The 22,411-nt window shown below is 39.8% G+C and overlaps 1 protein-coding gene across 6 annotated transcripts in view; it reads right to left on the bottom strand.

Moving 5' to 3' along the window:
* Positions 1 to 22,411, bottom strand: part of Caprin2 (caprin family member 2) — a 48,414-nt gene that overhangs the window by 7,211 nt on the left and 18,792 nt on the right. For 4 of the 6 annotated variants that reach the window (XM_050126482.1, XM_050126487.1, XM_050126483.1 and 1 more), the window contains 9 exons: positions 19,731 to 19,886; positions 17,580 to 17,623; positions 16,643 to 17,287; positions 13,345 to 13,467; positions 12,074 to 12,143; positions 10,888 to 10,994; positions 7,593 to 7,694; positions 5,607 to 5,720; positions 1,090 to 1,258 (listed from right to left, as the gene is read on the bottom strand). In XM_050126482.1, coding sequence (XP_049982439.1) covers positions 1,090 to 1,258; positions 5,607 to 5,720; positions 7,593 to 7,694; positions 10,888 to 10,994; positions 12,074 to 12,143; positions 13,345 to 13,467; positions 16,643 to 17,287; positions 17,580 to 17,623; positions 19,731 to 19,886 — 1,530 coding nt within the window. The remainder of the gene's footprint in view (positions 1 to 1,089; positions 1,259 to 5,606; positions 5,721 to 7,592; positions 7,695 to 10,887; positions 10,995 to 12,073; positions 12,144 to 13,344; positions 13,468 to 16,642; positions 17,288 to 17,579; positions 17,624 to 19,730; positions 19,887 to 22,411) is intronic. The other 2 variants (XM_050126484.1, XM_050126486.1) reach the window with 2 other exon arrangements.

Below are 22,411 nucleotides of genomic sequence, written 5' to 3'. Positions count from 1 at the left end.
CATATGACAGGGGCATTTGTTCAACTATGTTCATAGCAGTATTATTTGTAATAGCCAGAACCTGGAAACAACCTAGATGCCCTTCAATGGAAGAATGGATGAAGAAAGTGTGGAATATATACACACTAGAGTACTATGCTGCAGCATAAAACAATGACTTCTCGAATTTTGCATGCAAATGGATGGAAATAGAAAACACATCAAGATCTTAATTCGCTTTGCCATTGAGGAAAAAAGAAGCACCCAGAGTCTCAGTTATTTGTTCAGCACATTGAGGGCTGCAGTACCAACACCACAAACCTACCAGTATTAAGAAGGAAGGTTAAAAAAAAATGAAATTTAAAAAATTTTTTTAAAAAGGTTACCTATGCTTTCATCATTCAAAACAGCTTTAAAAGATCACACCTGTCCCCATTCTCTGAGCTAACAGTACCATAACATTCTACATAATCTCCTCACACCAGTTTTTACTTTTTGTACGAGCCATCATCTGTGCTTACAGGGTAACACAGTGTAACACAATGTTTCAAAATCTTCACCAGAACAGCTAGAGTGCCCCCATCTATCTCAGTCACCAGGTAACCAAAACAGCCAGACTTCAAAATAAGAGCCAACAAGTCTAGAGCAGACATTGAAGTTCAAATAGGGGCAGCTGAGATGGATCAGCAGTCAGGAGCACTTGTTGCTCTTTCAGAGAAGCCCCCGACACACATCAGGCAGCTCACAGAGATCCAACGCCCTCTTCTGGCCTCCATACACATGTGGTATACATACACACATAAATAAAAATAGGTCTTTAAAATAATAGTTCAAGATACTGGAGAGATAGCCGAACAGTTAAGAGCACTAGTTTGTCTCGCAGAGGACCCGGGTCCCATCCCCAGCACTATGTGACAGCTCACAATTATCCACAACTCCAGTTCCAGGAAATCTGATCCTTTTTCTGACTTCTAAAGGTATCAGGACATGAGCAAAACACTCATAAAAAGTGTTTTTTGTTTTTTGAAAATTCCAGGGCCACAGAGGGTACTTCAGTAAAGGGATGAGTTAGCACGTGATACTTATGTAGAATATACACAGAGGTCTTACCAGTATCTGGAGGTTGGGCTGTCTGTTCTATGTGTATGGCTGGGAGCTGGCATTGAGATATTGTCTGCATACTTGCTGAAGTAAAGTTTTGATTGTAGCCAGGTGAGTAAGGGCATTCTTTCACTTCTTGTTCTTCCCGTGGAGGGAGAGGTGCATTAACATTAAACACCTTAAGGAAAGAGCACACAAAGACACTGGGTATGGTTCAGAGGAAATGCCTCAAAAACATCTGTACAACTCTACCAGATTCTAAGGCATTAGATGAGCAACGGATTTGGACAGACATTTCCCCCAAAGCAATAAAACAACTAATAAGCACATGAAATCTAATCATCACTAGTCATCAGGAAAATGTAAACCAAGAAATGCCACTTCATAGCCACTGGGCCCACCACTGTCACAAGATGAAAAACAAGACTAGGCAAGGAGGAAGAGACACTGGAAACTCACTGCTGATGGAAAGGTAAAATGGTACAAGCACTGTGGAAAAGAGGTAATGGCTCCTTGTAACGGTAAATATAAACCCACCAGTTTCATGTGTAGGTGTCCACCCAAAAGAAGTGAAAGTTAAGACTTGAACAGATGGACTATGATCTTACCAACATTATTCCTAAGAGTAAAACATAAAAGAACCTGAGTGAAACGAGACACATACTTTAAATATCACTCAGCCACAAAACAGAATGAAAATAAGATGTGTTATACATAACAAAAACATTATGTTAAGGGAAACAAACTGGGAGAGAACCAACTCCACACAACTATGCTCTGAGTCCACATGCATGCTGTAGTGTGCACCTGCTCTGCACACGCTGATAAATCATATTGGTTTTGAAAAGAACTAGATGTTTTTACTTCTACCTAGAATAAGTAACTAGAGGCAGAAATAGAATAGAGGTTCAGGAAGTGATGTGGGAGTGTCATATATCAATCTGTTGATTTCATTGGTTAATCAATAAAGAAACTGCTTGGCCTGATAGGTTAGAACATAGGTGGATGGAATAAACAGAACAGAATGCTGGGAAGAAGAGAAGTTAGGCAGATGCCATGCCTCTCCTCTCTGGTCAGAGGCAATAGCTCTCCTCTCTGAGGCAGTCGCCATGATTCTCCGACCCGAGACAGACATGCTGAATCTTTCCTGGTAAGCCACCACCTCGTGGTGCAACACTCATTAATAGAAATGGGTTAACCTAGATGTGAGAATTAGTCAGTAAGAGGCTAGAGCTAATTGGCCAGGCAGTGTTTAAATGAATACAGTTTGTGTGTTGTTATTTTGGGGCATAAGCTAGCCGAGCGGGAGCCGGGTGGCAGGAAGCGGCCCGCCACTCTCACCACTAGAGTGGCGCCCAACGTGAGTAGGCAACTCTCTTCTGGCTGCTTTACATAGTGCAAGACGGTGCTACTGGAGCTACTGTAGGAGAAAAGACATCAAGTCTCACCCTGTGATGGACCCTGCATGTGAAAATACTAATCTGGCAAAATAAGCCAACTGGTTTTTAGGGTAACCAGCTGCTTTCCGACTGGCTGTGAGGCCTGTATACAGGAGGGATTCCACGCCTGGCCAAAAGCTACTGTTATTATTTTATATTTACTCTGTCAAGCAACTTCCTAAATATTTCTGTTTATACCCAGAGATTTATGTTGCTCTGAACTTCAGTCAGAGAAGCTTCTTCGTTTCTTTTCTTTTTCTTTCTTTTTTTGTTTGTTTGTTTGGTTGGTTTTTAGACAGGGTTTCACTGTGTAGCTCTGGCTATCCTAGAACTCACTGGCCTCAAACTCACAAAGCTCCACCTGCTTCTGCCTCCCAAGAACTGAGATTAAAGGCATGCGCCACCACCACCACCGGCGTTTCTTTCTTAATGCAGACACTAGCTGAGTTTAAGTGACTGTGAGCACTCAGATGTGGATAAATCATCTTCATCAACCTCCCGTCATCCAAGGAACAGAGAACATGGTGGAAGATGGTGTGGACAGAATTAAGAACTGGTAGATGAGAACAGGAGCTGTGGAGTGCTGACTTTTGAACATGACATGGCTGTTGCACACACACATCAGCTCACAGGAGGTGTGGTCTCCTCCACAAAACTTTAGGAATGTGACCACGAGCACATTCCTCACATCCCAGGGAATGGTCCCACACCCATGCATATAGAGGTAACAGTAAGTGGACTCAGAATTATTACTGATATTAGCAAAAAGAACATGGCATTAGAAAGGAGTTAAAGACGGGGGTCTTAGAGGAAGCTGGGGAGCGGGTAGCAGTAAATGGATATGAAGTAATGGTGAATAAATATGATCAAAACAAATTGCATAAATGTATAAATTTTCAAAAAAATCTTAAAAACTTCAAAGGCTAAACTCTTGCCTGGCATATATGCAAGATCCTAAGTTCAATCTCCATAAAGAAAAAAATCAGTTATTACATTTTTACCAAGCAGGCGTTTTCCAGACACCTAGCCACAAGTAATGAGCTAACACTTCTGTTTCCCCACTCTGGAGAATCACTGTCTCTTTTCTCTCAAACCCTCTCCATTCCATAGTAAAAGACCAACTGCCAGAAAGACCTTAGTGGTTTGTTTTGTTTCTCATGTCTACTATACCTCTGGTGAAGAAAAATAATTCCTGAGTCCAGCGTGGTGGAGCACACCTTTAATTCCAGCAGTTAGGAGGCAAGCACTTCTCTTTGAATTCAAGGACAGTCTGGTTCACAGAGAGAGTACCAGACTAGATGGAGTTACTTGGTGAGGCCTTGTCTCCAAAACAAAAATAAAAACAAAAACCTTGTCTCAAAACAAACAAAAAAAGTGCCTAGCTGAACCTATGTGAGTTCAAGGTCATCCTAGTCTATGTAGTGAGTTCCAGAACAGCTGGGGTTAGATTGTGAGATCTTGTCTCCAAAACAAAGCAAACAAGCAAAAAAAAAAAAAAAAAAAAACCTGGTACAAGATTTTAAAAGAGTTTGAGAAAAGACTCAGCTTTTAAGAGCTGGTACTGCTCTTGCAGAGGACTACAGTTACAAAGCTAGCAATGCGGGAGGCCAGGTGCCAGGAATGTAGCCCGCCACTTCTATTACAACAGGCACGCTGCAAAGAGAAAGAGCACACATAAAGCTATCAACAAAGATACACTTGGACAGAATAGAAGACAAGCAAGTCCAGTGGACTAGTCTGACAGGTTAGACAGGACTTCAATAGTTCAGGTGAAGGATTTTATTTCATCACGTGATGAACCACTGTCTGCTTTTAATTAGTCAAAAGAAAATATAAATTTGAGTGGCAATATTATGAGGCTGCCAGGGAAAGGAAAAAAAAGAAACAAGGAGAAAAATCCCCTCCAACTGTGCAGCCAGAATAGGAACATCTATAAATTTGTGCTACCCAGCTCAGCAGCCCTGCTCTACACTGCTGGCCCACGGCCCCTCTCCCCAAGGTCCGGGTATGAATTACGAAGCACCAACAGGAATGGCACTTACTGCATCACTGAATGGTTTTCTCCCCCTGGAAAATACTCTTAAGCATGAACCCACCTCTGCAGGCCCGGTAATATTCTCTTCTTGTAAGTTTTAGACTACAATTTGTAGAGGAATACACATTGAGAATACACACACACAATTCTGAACAAACCTAAACCCCTATGAACCAGAATGAGACTAAAATAAAATTAAATCAATGCTTCAACAATGATAGAACTAACTCATATATGCATCCTCTTATTTCAAGGAACTGAAGCTAGGACCCTCAGTAAGTAATGCAGAATCAACAATGATTAATAACGAGCTGTTAGCAAAACAATGCGTTTATCACCCATATATTCCTTTTGTGGGGAGGGAGTACTGGATCACCACACACATCTTATATGGGTCCTAAACTTTATCTATTAATTTTCATAAAGGACACAAAGCTCTTAAGGGTGATTGTTAGGCCCCATGCCCAGCAGAAGATGGCCAACAGAAAGCAAACTCAACCTCTTTGAAGGTTTTCTGTCTCATGTTAAGTCAGAACTTTTTTTCTACCTTACAGGTCCTTTGCATATATACTATGGTTTCCAGTTTGGGGGGATTCTATGGGACTCCTGTGTGTGTGTCTCTGTGTCTACATGTATTTCTTGTGCTTTTTCTTTTGCTCTTTTTCTTGTTTGGTGTTTTGTCATATTCTGATTTATTTTTTTATTGTATTTTATTTTACTTTATTATTATTTCTTAGATGCCTGTTTGTTTTCTAAAGAGAGACAGAAAGGGTATGAATCCAGACAGGAGAGAAGTTGGGGAGGAACTAGGAAGAGGAGGGGGAAGGGAAACCATAATCAGAATATACTGTATGAAAAAAATCTATTTTCAATAAAAAGAAAAAAATACTTGAAAATTCTGGAGGTTATAGATTTAATACTCTGTCACAAACATTATTTCTAGTGGACAAATATTGGCACAGCAGCCCAAATAGAAGCAATATGAAGGCAAACTTTCCATCCAGTACCAAAGACCACGGCTCTTCAACAGCATCGTTCCCCTTCATACTCACTGTCTGCACGGCTTGAAAGGGCACCGTGCTAAAGGCTACTGAGCTTCCCCTTGCAGGAGGTAACTGGAAGCCTTTTGACAAGGGAGGCGCTGTCTTGCTGGGGGGAATTGTCATCTGTGGAGGGAAACGCTGCGTCAGCCACACTTTCCACATGACGAGGAGAATTTACACTAAGCCCCAAGCTGGCACAGGTCAGCAAGTTCTTTAGGATGACACGGAACACAGGAATGCAGAGAGCAGCGGTGGCTGCTGAGGAAGCACACTAGCACTTGCTTTTGATAGGGCGCTGACAAAGTGATATCACACAAGGGGCTCTCAACTTCCTACCAGCATCAAGCTCTCTGCAAGCCCTGAATTGCTATTTTCCAACTTATAATATAATATTACTCCAAATATATGCAAAGACTGAATTTAAGAAAAGCTTTGGGTTAGTTCCTTAGTGTTAATTTTCTATTTTAAAAAATTAGTGGATTTCTCAATTCTCTGCCTAAAAAAAAATAAAAAACTTTGATATAATTTAAGCAATCCTTACCTATAAAGCCAAATTAGTATGACACAAACCCAATCCCAAGAAGATTATAAAGCAGATCACTACAGTCATGTGACAAAAATCACTTTTTCCTTGTCATAAAGAAGCCCACTGTCTTAGTTTAGACCAAATGAGCACTATAATAACTAATCATCATCTATACTTTCTTACAGTCTGTCATGAATTCTCATTTATTAGTTCACTCAAAATTCTAACCTAACAGTTATTGAATTGCCCCAAAATTCATCCTATCCATATCTATCTAGTTCAAGGATTTGTTCAAATAGCAAAGGCTGAAATTTAGAACTACTCACACAAACCTCATACTATCAAAATGCTCCTTGTTTGTTTGTTTGTTCTTAGAGTTTCTCCCTATAACCCTGGATGTCCTGGAACTAACTTCATACACCAGGCTGACCTCAAACTCACGAACCCACCTGTCTCCCGAGTGCTAGGATTAAAGGCAAGGGTCACCACCTCTGGCTTGCCAAAACACTTTGATAAGATGAGCCAGAGAGACTGTAACTCATTCCAACTCAGTGCTAATAACACTACAAAAAAACAAGTCTTCAGTTACAAAAATATTTTATCCTAATCCTACCTAAAGATTTTCTTTTTTATATTAAAAATGCCATAAGGAAACCTAATACTTTGTTATTATAAAGATTTACTTTATTTTTAAGTATGTGTATGTGTGAATATCTGTATTTGTGCTCGTAGTACAAGTGAAAATCAAATGCCTCAGATTCCCTGAGGCTGGAGTCACAGGGAGTGGTGAGCTACCTGCTGTGAGTGCAGACTCAAGACTCAGGTCCTCTTCAAAATCAATACATGTTCTTAATCACTGAACCAACATCTCTCCAGTCCTGTATGCTACTTATTAAAATAAATTAATAAATTGACTAAGCTGGGCCATGCTTTACTGTAATCTCAACACTTGAAAAGTGGAAGCAAAAGGATCAAGAATTCAAGGAAAACCTGAGCTAGAGGAGATCATCTCAAAATAGTATTGCGGGAACTGGAGAGATGGCTCATCAATTAAGAGACACTGTTGCTCTTGCAAAGGACCTGGGTTCAATCCCTAGCACTTACATGGTAGTTCACAACCATCCTTAACTTCAGTTACAGGGATTTAATGACCTTTTCTGACCTCCTTGGGCACCAAACACCACGTAGTGCAAATATATAATGCACAAAATAAAGAAATTTTTAAAACTTAAAAATAATAATTCTAAAAAATATTATTTATTACATCAGGTAAGGTAAGTACTATTAAACCTACATACATGGTAAAGACAAAATAGTGGCCTGTATATGTTCTTGGACCACAACATCTACAGAAAGTAATGCATTAATAAATACAAACATTATAATTCCACTAATCATGCCAGTAATTCATAAACTCAATCTGCCATTCTTTGAAGACACAAAGAAAATAAGACCATGGGTTTCATTACCTCAGGGGTCTCTGAGGTCATAAATTCTGTTTCAGTTCCCAAAGAAGCCTGACCAGTAGTAGCCAAGCAAGCATTTGAGCTACAAGTAACTGAAGAAGCCACCTAGACACGGAAAGACAAAAAAAAAAAAAAAAAAAAAAAAAAAACTGTCAACACATGCTGTGGCCACTTCTTATTTCCTGGGTGCTGGACTCCTTGATTCGTTGCCTTTACTAGCACTCAGTGGTGCAGGCAGTATGCTAAGTGCATTACATATATTAATACACTTAATCCTAACAAACTTGTGTGGTAAGCACAATTATCCTTATTTTAGTGAAATCAAGAAAAAGCAAAGAATAGTTGGGCAGTGGTGGTACACACCTCAATCCCAGCACTCAAGATACAGCAGATTGATCTCTGGATCTCCGAGTTAGAGGCCAACACGATCTATAGAGCAAGTTCCATGATAGCCAGGGCTATACAGAGAAACCCTGTCTTGAAAATAGCCAAAGGGAAAAAAAGAAGCAGGAGCAAAGAAAGGTGAAGTAATCTGCCCAAGATTAGAATAAAGTTCAATAGCAGAACAATTAGATTCATACACTGCCTTTCCAGGACATACCCCAGCCTTGTTGACCAAGATTCTTGGCCCTGAAAATCTGGAGCCAGTGACTGACACTTCACAATGCACACTGACAAGTTAGGCACAGAGCTAACCAAGCTCCTGGTCTGAAGACTTTTCATGCCTTATAGAGGTAGGCAGACGTATAAAAAGGATGGACAAGTGTTACAAAAATCAAAATAGTAGCAAATTTCTAAGAGAAAATTAAGAGTTAGAAGCAGGTATAAAATAAAAACTAGATCAAGCACAAAAGGAATTAAGGCTGTGACAGCAATGAATCACCAAGAGCAGTTTGGTAGAAAACCTGTGGCACAAATAGGTATGAGAACGTAAGAGAAGCCTAAGGGGAAAATCTAGCAGTAATGATAGAAAAATGTGCGTTCAATCCTGCATCCCAATACTTTCATGGTTCTCAGAAGCTCCAGTAATAAAGGTGAACCAGAAATCAATCATCAGAGCAGTGATGTTTCTATAACCTGCTCCCAGCACTAGGGTGGTAGAGTCAGGAGAGTCAAGAGGTCAAGGTCATCCTCCTCAACTACACTTGGTGAATTCCAGGCCAGCCTGAGCTATAGTTGCATAAGACTTTGTCTCAATAAAACAAAAAAATAGGAATAGGCACACGTGTGCGCACACACACACACAAACACACACACACACACACACACACATTTTTTACACCAGAAAGAGTTTGATAGGCCAGCCTGGTCTACCAGGCCAACCAGGGCTACATAGCCAGACCCTATCCATTTCACCACCACCCCCAAAGAAAGAGTTTGAAAGAATTTTTTTAATACTTTACATTTTATATACTAAACACATATGATTTAGATCTAACCGAAATATTAGATTTATGAAACTTTTAAAACAATGTTTTTTTCAGTACTTTAAATTAAAATAATATGCCAACCCATGATAACTGGGTCTGGCTGCTGGTGAGCTATACTTGTGTACAGGGAAACCCACAGACACTAAGTTGATCTTCCTTTGTCCACTCATTTTTTTTTTATTTTCTCTTCATTCATATGAAGATAAATGCCCATTTTTATTAGGAGTTTGAAGATTTCATGATTACAAATAATTCCAGAAATATGAAATGTTACTCTAGGGCTGGAGAGATGGCTCAGTGGTTAAGAGCACCGGCTGCTCTTCCAGAGGTTCAGAGTTCAATTCCCAGCAACCACATGGTGGCTCACAGCCATCTGTAATGAGACCTGGCACCCTCTGGCGTGTGGACATACATGGAAATAGAATGTTGTATACATAATAAATAAATCTTTTAAAAAAAAAAAAAGAAATGTTACTCTATCAAAATGCAGTATGTACCTTCCTCACAGATGTGCCAATACCCATCTAGAGCTAATTTTGATATCTGTATGATATCATTCCCAGGAACTATGTTACAGTTGGCCTTGTAGTTTTAAGGCCAAAGGCAAAGTATAATTTTTAGCATGCTATCTAGAGAAAAGCATTTCGACGTAAACAGCATCCTAAAGCACTTTATCATAATCATTACTGTGTAATTAATATATCACATAGGAACTTAAAGGACTGGAGAGGGTTTGTTCACATCACAGCTGCAGCCCATCATTCAGAGAAGTTCAGTCTCTGCCCACTTATTAGTTAAGCTAAAAAGACTTTGAAAGTCGGTGCCGTGGAATGTACCTATTATCCCAGGGCTAGAAGAATAAGGACACGGAAAGATCACAAGTTCAGGACCACCCTGGATTACAAAGCAAACTCCTAACTCAAAATACAAACAACAAATTTTACTTATAAGTTTCACTTACTGGGGTTGCATATATAACTCAGTGGCACTTGCTGAGTGGACAACTACAGAAGCTAGGTTTACTCAATGTCTAGCACCATATTGGGCAAATGAAAAAGTTTTACTTAACAACAACAAAATCTTTAATATTAATATTCATTTATAAGTTGCAATCACTCTTGCTTCTAAATTATCACATTAAATAGAGTAGCCAGAAGTAGCTTTTCCTTCTAGTAAACATGGTGTTTGAGACCAGTGGCTCTAAATGTAGGTATGCAAACTCACCTAGAGAGGTTATTAAAAGCACGCTACTGGGGCTGGAGAGATGGCTCAGAGGTTAAGAGCACTGGCTACTCTTCCAGAGGTCCTGAGTTCAATTCCCAGCAACCACATGGTGGCTCACAACCATCTGTACTGAGATCTGGCGCCCTCCTCTGGCGTGCGGGCATACATCGAGGCAGAATGTTGTATACATAATAAATAAATAAATCTTTAAAAAAAAAAAAGCACATGCTACTAGCATGCTAGCACAGGGCAAAATCCCAGCACTCCTGAGGCAGGAGGATCACAAGTTCTAAACCAATCTAGGCTATGGAGTGAGTTCAAAGCCAGCCTGGCTACATTAAGAAACACACACACACACACACACACACACACGAAATCCTCTTCTAGTAGGTCTAGAAAACTTTTTCTAGAAAAGTTTTTTCAATTATTCTTTGCAAGAGTAAGAAGTCTTCCCCTTGAAGCAAAAAAGAGTGTAAGACAAATCAATGCAGAAGTTACCTGTAATGGCTCTTGAACAAGATCACTCTGATTGGACAAGTTCTGTAATGGCTCTTGAACAAGATCACTCTGATTGGACAAGTTCTGTAATGGCTCTTGAACAAGATCACTCTGATTGGACAAGTTTTAATTAATGCAGAAGTTACCTGTAATGGCTCTTGAACAAGATCACTCTGATTGGACAAGTTCTGTAATGGCTCTTGAACAAGATCACTCTGATTGGACAAGTTTTGCTCTGCAGATACTGTGGAGACTAAAATAAACAAACAAGGGAGAGAAATGCTAATGCATCAGCTGGACAAAACAGTTCACTCTTCACAAAGTATCCGCTGGAAGAATGGGTTCCTACAACTTTGAAGAAAGTAAACTGCATAGTTAGAAACACTAATTCCATCTGTTTACGTACACATGTGTGTATGTCTGTATATGGGCATATATCTAAGGTTAGGACCATTCCCTGGAGCTGGAGTTACAAGCAGTTATACACTGCCTGATGTAGATGCTGGGAATTAACTCGGGTTTTCTGCAAGAACAATACATGTTCTTAACCACCGGACCATCTTTCCAGTCCCCATGGTGATGTTTAAGGCTATATGGGTAAAAGCAGCATTTCAAAGATTCCAAAAGGAAAGAACTATGATTTTCAAAAAAAAAACCACTGGGGTAAATAATCTAGAAGACAAAGACTGAGCCACTGATACATATAATCTTCAGGGTCTTAGTCGATCTTCTGTTTGTTTAAATGTTTCCCCTGTAGTTATATGTATTAACATACTTTTTACAATTACCCAGCATTAGAGCATCAGTCTTTAGCAGGTGTCCAATGCTCACCACAGTTGGACAATGGCTTGATCATGCCATTCTTTACCTGAGAGAAATTAGCATGAAGCCAGAGGCTTAAACTTTGAGGCATCACACCAGTTTTTTATTTAGGCTCCATCATTAGTTACCATGGTATTCATTGTTCTAAATATCAGTACCCAAAAGCCTCCACACTAGATTCACAGTTCAAAGGTCAAGTAGGTTCTAGTCAGAAATCACCCCCAGAAAGACCATGGAAAACTGTGAAAGCAGCTATTAAGTATTCTACTTGCTCATCTGAGAATTTTTCTCTAACAAGTGTAAACATGTTACTGAAGTATACTTATGGCCTAATGATAATTTATATCTATGCAACTCTACTGACTGATGCATACAACAAGAATAAATTAACAAACACTCAAGCTATCTGGAATGAATGATTCATAAAAGAAATAAGTGTTAGCTATAAAGCTGTTTAAGTCTTTAAAATTACTGTTCTCAGAAAACATTATTATTATTGTACTGGGTTACCTGGAGAAGCTGAAGGTGGCTGCGGTGACGGAACTGCACTTGAGGGTTTGTCAAGATCTAGGACAGACTCCTGAAGACAGGATTCAAAACAGTGAGGAAAACAGGCGATTTATTTAAAACGATTAAACAGTTCACTGTATTGTAAACAGTGAGGAAAACAGGCGATTTATTTAAAACAATTAAACAGTTCACTGTACTGACTACAACTTTTACTAAAGATGCAGGCATCTAGCTAATTCCTACCTTGTGGTTTTTTGGTTTTTGTTTGTTGTTTAGAGTTTTTTGAGACAAGGCTTCTCTGTAGCCCTGGCTGTCCTGGAATTCTCTCTGTAGGCCAGAATGGACTCAAACTCAGAGATCCGCCTGCCTCTGCCTCCGGAGTGCTGGAATTAAAGGCGTGCACCACTACCGTCTGGGTCAAACAGCCTTCTAAATATTACTGTATACCCACAGACTAGTACTACTCTGAACCCTGGGCAGAGAAGTCTGCAGTGGGCAGCAGTCAGTGAAGAGACTCATAACTGGTCAAAGGGTTAGAGTGAATGTTGAAGGCTCAGCTCTCAACGGGACATACATATCAACTCCTTCAAAGCTCAAGGAATGCCCCAGAGGAGAGCACAGAAAGAATGGAAGGCCCAGAGCATGAAACGCTCTCTCCGGGATATGACAAAGCTCTTGCACTCATGAACTCACAGAAGCTATGATGACCTACAGAAATCCAAGCCAGTCGATATCCTAGCGTGGATGACATAAGGGATTTGAGGCTCTACCCTTAGCTGAAGAGCTATCAGCAAGTGGCAGCTGCTGGAGGTGCTGGGGTGGAGAGAGCACATCACTTTTCTTGTGGTTGCCAGATTGCTTTTTCTCTGGTAAATGGTTCTACACTCACATGTATGCAGGCAGCACTAACTAAATGCTGTGGATTTTTGTTTTGTTTTTTTAGGTTTTTGTGGCTTTTTGAGACAGGGTTTCTCTGTAGTTTTGGAGCCTCTCCTGGAACTTGCTCTGTAGACCAGGTTGGCCTTGAACTCACAGAGATCCGCCTGCCTCTGCCCCCCAAGTGCTGGGATTAAAGGTGTGCACCACCACCGCCTAGCTGCTGTGATTTATTTTTAAAAAGAGGGTGAGAATATGAAGGCAGACTGGAAAGTACTGGGGCAAGAGCCAATGGAAAGGGGAATATGAATTGGATATGATCAAGACACACTATACATGTAAGAAATTGTCAAAGAATAAAAAAAATTCTAAAATCAAAACAAAACAGCTCATACTTGCATAAAGTTACAAGTTCCTTGAATCTGGGTCATGAGGTCTTGCAGTTTTGCTTTCCTCAACAGCGGATCCTTTGGAAAGGGAGAGGAAGAGTCTATAGGCTGCGGCGTGGACTTAGGCACCTACAAGACAAACCCACCGTGTATGAGTCTCAATAGAAAGCTTACATTACTATTACATCTTGAGAAATCAGATGGAAATACTATTTATTAGACTTATTGCAGTAAAAATTTTTACATAAATCCTTCTTCCCAATTAATTTTTCCCCTTTCAAAACAACTTTAATGAAAATCTTCCTAAAAAAAGGAAGCATTCTCTTTCTAAAAGGACCCAGAATAAAGGCCCTTCCTTTAAAAGTAGTTCATTATAGATAGTTATTCCATTTGTTCTCTGTGATAAGCCACTGACTATGACACATACCAATACTTCTAATCAAGGCAAAAATTACTATTATTGTATTAAATATGCATCCAATTTTTTTTTCTTTTGGTTTTTCGAGACAGGGTTTCTCTGTAGCTTTGGTGCCTGTCCCGGAACTAGGTCTTGTAGACCAGGCTGGCCTCGAACTCACAGAGATCCGCCTGCCTCTGCCTCCGAGTGCTGGGATTAAAGGCATGCGCCACCACCACCCGGCAGCATCCAATTTTTAAGATACATATTATTTCAGTTATTAAAATATTTATAAATACATATATATCAATATACATATATCCATTTGCAAGATACATACAATAGGATTGAGGAAATACTTTATTATATTTAATTTAAAAGTATACTCTTGGAGGTGGCTACTGTTTAGAAGCTCTCATTTTAAGTTGATAAACATCTTGAATTACCCTAATTAACATTTACCGTTCTTGCTTTTTTTTTTAATTTTTTTTTTTTTTTTTTTTTTTTTTTTTTTTTTTTTTTTTTNTTTTTTGGATTTTCGAGACAGGGTTTCTCCGTAGCTTTTGGTTCCTGTCCTAGAACTAGCTCTTGTAGACCAGGCTGCCCTCAAACTCACAGAGATCCACCTGCCTCTGCCTCCCAAGTGCTGGGATTAAAGGCGTGCGCCACCACCGCCCGGCCTTGCTTTTTTTTTAAATCTTTATGTGTATGGGTGTTTTGTCTCTGAGTGCATGCATGTGTGTGTGTACCACGTACATGCTTGGTACCTACATAGGGTAAAAGGCATGGGATAGCCAGAACTGGAAATTCAGGTGTTATAGCTGCCATAAGGGTTCTGGGAATCAAACCACAGTCTCCTCTGGAAGAATAGCCAGTGAGTGCTCTTAACCACTGAACCATCTTTCCAGCCTTTAGCCATATTTTTATAGCTGAGATCAGATTCATAGAGAAGTGAATGCCCTCTTAGTTACTGAAAGAGCCCAAACTTCAACATAATGCTGCCTGTACCATAAAAACAAATTCAAGAGCTTGTTCCAATACTGAGGGAACTTAAGAGAGCCTTCATCCAGCAACTGATCGAGGCAGAGGCAGAGGCAGAGACCCACACTGGAGTACTGGACTGAGCTCTCAAAGTTCAATTGAAGAGTGGGAAGAATGAGAATATGAGCAATGAGGTCAAGACCATGATGAAACCCACTGAAACAGTTTGCCTGAGCTAATTAATGGGAGCTCACCAACTCCAGCCGGACTGGGAAGAGACAAGCATATGACCAAACTAGCTCCTCTGAATGTGGCTGACAGTTGCATGGCTGGGGCAGACTGAGGGGCCACTGGCAGTGGCACCAGCATTTATCCCTACTGCATGTACTGACTTTTTGGGATCCTATTCTCTTTGGATGTATACCTTGCTCAGCCTAGATATAGTAGGGAGGACCTTGGACCTTCAAACAGGCAATGTGCTTACCCTTTCTGAGGCTTAGATGGGGGTGAGGTAAGAGGGGGTGTAGAAGGAATGGTTGATGGGGAGGAAATGGGAACTTGAATTGGTATTTTTTTAAAAGTCTAATAAATCAGAAAGAATGAGAAGGAAGGAAGGAAGGAAGGAAGGAAGGAAGGAAGGAAGGAAGGAAGGAAGGAAGGAAGGAAGGAGAAGCCTTTATAACAGAAGGATTTGGGTCTCTGTATAATATGCTAAACAGTTTGAAAATGGAACAATTAAATGAAAAGCTATCTAATTTAGATGGGAAAAAAACAAATTCAAGATATTTGGACCTTTATAACTAAATAGCTCTAGTTTTCAATACCATTCAATAAATAGTATGAGATCAATATTCTAGTATGGTAAAGGTTCAAATATACCTAGCAGATTTGCAAATTAGGAGGGACTTGTGGGCTTTTTTGGTTTTCTGTTTGTTTTTTAAGACAGTCTCTCACTATGTAGCACTAACTGGCATGGAACTTGCTATGTGTAGACCAGGCTGGCCTCAAACTCTCAAATTAGAGTTTTGTTGTCTTACTGCTTTATTGGGATATTAATATGAAGTTTTTAATATGCACCTCAAAAACAGCAATCATACAATTACTACTAGATGTTATTTATAAATTAATGATGTGTGGCTGTCAATCTTCTACAAGGGCAGAAATAAAATAAAGATATCAGCTCTTGAAGAAAAGGAGAGAAAAAATTTTAGCATTTCAAGAGAGAAGAAAAAGAAAAAAGCCAGGCGTGGTGACACATGTCTCCAGTGCCAGCATTTAGGAGGCAGAAGCAGGTTGATCTTTATCAGTTTTAAAGCCAGACAGGTCTACATAATGAGCTCCAAGCCAGCCAGAGCTACATAGTGAGATCTTGTCTCAAAAACAAAACCCGGGTGTGGTGGACACACCTTTAATTTCAGTATTCTGCAGACAGGTAGACCTCTGTGAGTTCAAGCTCAGCCTGATCTACAAAGCAAGTTCCAGGACAGCCAAGGCTATTACATAGAGAAACACTGTCTCAAAAAAGAGAAAAAAAAAAAAAAAGAAAAGAAAAAAAAGACAAATAATTCTAAAATTCTTTCTATAAGGCAGCACTGATAGACATTTGTTTATTTACAAAGCAATGTTTTGACCTCTCCAAACAAAACGATTCTTCGCAGTATTAGATGACCAAAGACTTGATCAGAACATTCCTGAATAAAAAAGCAAGTGGTTAAAGGAAAACTAGTAATTTGGGGTAGAAGTTGAAACGAAGTCTTCAGCAAACAAAGTGATGACATGTTTGCTTTATAAGCAATATTAAATAATGTAGAATTTAAGAACAAGCAATAGTAGCTGAGGTTATCCAAGGATCATTTCTTATAAACCTCACATCCTAGAGAGAGATTTATCATCAACAGGATGAGGCAGACATAGAAATCTACTCACATCTTTGAGTTTTACATTTAACTTCCTGGGCAGGAGCTGGTCATTCTGTAACAGGTCAGCTGAAGCTTCCCCCCAGGACTTTAGAGGAGTCTGGGACTGTGGTGCTGAGGAGTGTTTCTGGTTCTCAGCATTGTTTTCCCAGGACATTGAAGTTCGAGGCTTTGAATCCCCTTCTCCGCACACAGGAGTGGTCCAGGACCTGCTCTGTTCACTTTGCACAAAGACTGTCCAGGATCCAGGAGGTACCTTCTTTGGATCTTTTTCTTTCTGAGGCTGAACCACCCATGGCTTTGGTGTATCCTGTATGTTCCGTTCTTGAGGGGTGCCCACTTTGGACGTAGGGTTTTCTGGCTTCCAGTGACTGACAGGTGTCATAGAAATCTGTTGCTTCTGCTCTTCCTGCAATGTTGACCGGAGGTCCCCCTGATCGAAGGAAATCACAGGCTTTGATACCTCCTGGGACTTAACAGAAGACTCCCAAGACTCCAAGGACTCCTGCTTCTTCTCTTGACCATTTGATTCAGGAAGCGTATTCCAGCATTTGAGGAGATTTGGTTTTCTAGCATAATCTGCTTCCCAAGGTTGTTCCTCGTTTTCTTGTTTTCTTGAATGATTTACTTCTGTCATATAGCGTCTGTTCAGAAACTAAGCCAGAGAAATAAACAATGTGCTTCAGGCTTAAAATATATAGACTTTGAATGTAATGTTCAACTCTATTAGATACTGTGCATCAGACTAGCCCCTTAACCCTCACAGTAATACCAGATATGATCCTAGTCTTCACGACACAGAGGAGAACAATCCAGCCACACACTAAGCTAATAAGCGACAAGGCAGGATTCAAGTTCAGTCTGTCTGCCCAAGCCTCAGACTCTAAAACCACAGTAACAGATGAAAATTGTAAACAACTTCAACCAACGACCTGCTCATTTCTTACCTCCTGTGGTTGTATCTTTGGCTGCACAAGTTCCACAAGAGATTCTGAGAAAATAAAAAAATATATAAACAAATACAAATTCTAAGTTTTTAGCCTGATTATAGCTGTAATTCATTCCAGCAATGAATTTCAAAGGACTCAGGAGAATAAAGAATTAATACAATTAAAATATTCATAGCAGGACTATTCCAGCTACTGTTTAATGGTCAGAGATGTAGCTCAGTGGGAGAGCACTTGCACAGCATGCACAAGGCCTGCGGTTTGATCCGCAGCACAAAAGAAAGGAAAAAAGAGAATGGGTTCTAAGAATAATTGTAACTGAAGCTAGTATTTTATGAGATATTTACTGAAGTCCCAAGTTTCTTTTGCTTTTTTTAATTAATTTTCTTTTTAATAACTAAGTTTCTCTGTGTAGCCCTGGCTGTTCAGGAACTCACTTTGTAGTCCAAGCTGTCCTCAAACTCTCAGAGATCCACCTGTCTCTGCCGCTGGGATCAAAGGTGTGTACCACTAAATCTGGTAAAAATTTTCTGTAGGCCAGTCTCCTGAATGCTGGGATTCAAGTGTGGACCATCATACACCGTTAAAAAATTTTTGTTTTTTGTTTTTTCAAGACCATGTTTCTCTGTGTACCCCTGGCTGTCCTGAAACTTGCTCTGCAGACCAGGCTGGCCTCAAACTCAGAGATCCACCTGTCTCTGCCTCTTGAGTAATGGATTTAAATGCATGTGTCAACACGACCTGGTTTTAAAATTTTATTCCTAATTAAAATAAATCTTCTTCCACCCACAAATAGCCTTACTAAAACTGCAATTACAGTTAAGGTATACAAGGACCAATCAGTAATCCCAGCTTTAAACAGAGCCTCCACCAAACCATACTACAGTCAAGAGAGGTGTGAGAGGGAGACACAGAAGCACTGAACTTGGCACTAAGGTGAAGCAGAACTGGGGAGGCATCTCAGCTGGTTGCTTCTGCCTAGCACACACAGGCATGGGTTCCCAGGCATGGTTCTTAATACAGCATAAACTAGTCATAGGAGTACAAACTTTTAATCCCAGCACTGGGGAGACAGAGGTAGTAGAATTGAGAAGTTCAAGGTCATCCTACATTACACAGTAAATTTAAGTAAGGCCAGCCTGGGCTACATGAGACTCTGTCAAATAAAAACTTTTTTTTTTCATTTCTTCTTCTTCTTTTTTTTTTTTTTTTTTTTTTTTTGGTTTTTCAAGACAAGATTTCTCTGTGTAGCTTTGGAGCCTGTCCTGGAACTCACTTTATAGACCAGGCTGGCCTCGAACTCATAGAGCCTTCCGAGTGTTGGGATTAAAGTGTGCACCGCCACCGCCCAGGTAACATTTTTTAATTTTAAAAAAGGGAACGAAGGAAATAAATAGCTAATCAAGAAATAGATTTCAGGCAGGAGGTGGTGGCAGTAAGAAATTCAACTTTTATAATGGAATGATGTGGGAATGATTTCTTACTAATAAAGAAACTGCCTTGGCCCATTTTATTGGATAGAAAATTAGGTAGGCGGAGTATACAGAAGAGAATTCTGGGAGAAAGAAGGTTAGAGGAAGAGTCGCCATGATTCTCCCGCTCCAGACAGACGCAGGTTAAGATCCTCCCTGGTAAGCCAGCTCGTGGGCTACACAGAATATTAGAAATGGGTTAGAACAATATGTAAGAGCTAACCAATAAGAAACTGGAACTAGCCGGGCCAGGCAGTGTTTGAAAGAATACAGTTTCCGTGTAATTATTTCTGGGCATAAGCTAGCCATGCGGGCGGCCGGGTGCCGGGGACGCAGCCCCGCCGCTCCTATTTCAACAATGGAATATGTCATGAAAGCAGAAAGGCACCATCAAGAGGGAGTACAAGCACTATTAAAAACAAAGTATTATGATTTATGTATGAAAATGAAACTGTCATAATGTAACCCATTTCTTTGGATGCTAAGCAAAAATTTAAAAACAAAACAGGAGTCCTGGTACAATCCTATTTATTTCAGCATTCAGAAGAAGGTCAATCATCCAAGTTCAAGACTAGCCTGTACACAGTAAGTCCAGCCAGCCCAGGCTACACAGTTATACCCTGTCCCCCAAAAATAAAAATATATAGCTAGCTAAAGAACTTCAAAGATTACAACAAACCTGACTCTTTGATAAATTCAGTCTTCAGTAACTGTTTCTTCTTTTCTGATTGTATTACCATTTCGTCCTCTTTTTCCTTAGAATTTTTGAGAACTGGGACATTTTCAAAATACCCTGAGTTCAGCAGTGTAGACAGAAGATCTTTCACGTGTTTGTCTAAAAAAGAGGGATTAAGACTTAGCATATAACCTAAGAGTTCATTGAAGATTATGGCAAACAAGATCTCAGTGTTATCCTGCTTACTGTCAACCACCACAAGAGTGGATGGCGGGGAGACATTTGAATTGTCTGTGCCAGCAAAATAAGAGTAATTCATCTTTATAGTTCGTGCTGAATCAATACAGACAGTAATGATGACACTAGCTATTTAACAAATAACTGAAGTTTCTCTGAGTCTCCACTTTTATCATTTGAAAAATGACGAAAAATCAAAGAAGCTAAACAAGGAGCGTGTCAAAAGCACATATTTCCTGAATTGAAACATTTTTCCTGTCTACCTCCAAGATATTATAACTAGTAACTACTCTGTGTTGACCATTAATTAAGGACTTGTATAAACAAAAGCTAGTTCCTCCACCATAACTAACCAATAGGAAACCTTATCTTTAACACTCCCGTTTTTATTGTTGGGTCTATTTGTTTGGTTATATGGAAACCAACTCTCACTAAATAGCCCAGGCAGTCTAAAATGGGTTATTCTCCTACCCTGGCCACCTCCCACCCTCCAGAGGCTGGGATCTGAGCTGTCAGAACTGGCTTAAGCACTTTTAAGAATTACAAAATTCCTTCATTAAGATTTCACTCAAGTTATGTTGTATGCCACTCCTAACAAACTGGCACTAAATAGTTTTTTGAAAATTGTAAAAGTAATGTCAAATTTGCATATTATTTACAAGTCTGAAGAAAGAAAAAAAAAACAATTCCAAACCAGGCAAAACAACCATGGCCTGTGCTCATTGAAATATGTTCATTGGCATATTAGAACATTGACTTGTTCAGTTTTATTGTTCCTGAGGGTTTCTCCATATAGTCCTGGCTGTCCTGGAACTCACTCTGTAGACCAGGTTGTCCTCCAGAGATCGCCGCCTGCCTTTGTGTCCTGGGAATTGGGATTAAACATGTGTGCCACCACCACCCAGCCTGATTCTCTTTAATCAGCCTTTTTTCTTTTTCTTTTAAACAGGGTCTCACTTTGTAGCCCAAGCTGACCTCAAACTCAAAGCAATTCTCCTGCCTCAGCTTCCTAAATTCTGGGATTACAGGTTTGTACCACCATGGCTATATTTTAGTCATCTCTGAAGTATTACTTACAAACAACTTTTCACCCATTTCAAGTTCATAGCTTTAACAAATGCAAAGTCATGCAATCACCAATAGAACCACAATTTTAAAGCATTTTTAACACCCACCAAATCCCTCAAGGCCCTCCTGAATTAGTTGCCTCACCTGGCAATATAGTGGTGACCTTTTCTAGAATTCCATACAAATAAAGTCACAAACATACATTTTCCTGTGTCGTCTGGCTTCTTTCACTAAGCATAATTACTCTGAGATTCCTCCACGTTCTTGCATGCTTAATGGTTTTTGTGGGTAGGGTCTGGTTTGTTTGTTCTGAAATAAGCTCTCACTGTGTAGTTAGATTTAGAACTGGCTTAGAACTCACTGTGAGGTAGACCAGGCTGGTCTCAAACTGGTAATGATCCTCCTACCTCGGCCTCCCAAGAGATTACAGACATGGGAAGCAGATACAGACATTTCTTAACTGCTAAAATTCTATTGGATGAAAATATCATATTTTGTTTATCAATTTAACGCTAACTGAGAACTCCTATGAATAAACAGTGTAACAATGTAGGCAGGTACTCGTGTGAGTTGGGTCTAGACATGTAACTAATTGGCTACACAATAAGTATACAATTAATTTTATGAGGAAGTGCCAAACTCTTTTCCAAACCACTTTTTTTGTCATTTTTTGTTTTGTTTTTTCCAAGACAAGATTTGCCATGCTAGCCGGGTGGTGGTGGCGCACGCCTTTAATCCCAGCACTCGGGAGGCAGAGGCAGGCGGATCTCTGTGAGTTCGAGACCAGCCTGGTCTACAAGAGCTAGTTCCAGGACAGGCTCCAAAACCACAGAGAAACCCTGTCTCAAAAAAAAAAAAAAAAAACTTTCCTAATGTTTCGCTAGCCTTCAGCACACGTTTTAAGAGAACGTAGGTACATACCTGTCTGAAGCAAATGACAATCATGACACACATCCTGAGGGACAGTTTCACAGGCTAAATGACTCAGGAAATGAGAAATTATCTGGATCTTTACCATACCTCTTACTGTAATGTCAGGCTGGTAAGAATCCAAATCTCTTTACAAAGCTCTCTACAATACTTTCATGAACCAATCTTAAACCAGTGGAAAAAAATAATGTTAAAACATTTCTGGCCGCGATAAAATGCTTCCAATGACCGCAGCAGCTGTACTTGATGCAATCACAAGGAGAATGAACTAAAATATCAAGCTATTCTTTATCTAAAGAAACAATAATATAACTCAAGAAATTAATCAGACCTAAAACAGCAAACTTTTCTTTTTTTTTTTTTTTTTTTTTTTTTTTGGTTTTTTCGAGACATGGTTTCTCTGTAGCTTTGTAGCTTGTCCTGGAACTAGCTCTTGTAGACCAGGCTGG

The sequence above is a fragment of the Alexandromys fortis genome, unplaced genomic scaffold (assembly GCF_014885135.2).
Source record: "Alexandromys fortis isolate MF-2015 unplaced genomic scaffold, M_Fortis_MF-2015_v1.1 scaffold_260, whole genome shotgun sequence".
Lineage (NCBI taxonomy): Eukaryota > Metazoa > Chordata > Mammalia > Rodentia > Cricetidae > Alexandromys > Alexandromys fortis.
The sequence above is the reverse complement of the archived record's forward strand: the minus strand, read 5'-3'. Positions and strand labels throughout refer to the sequence as shown.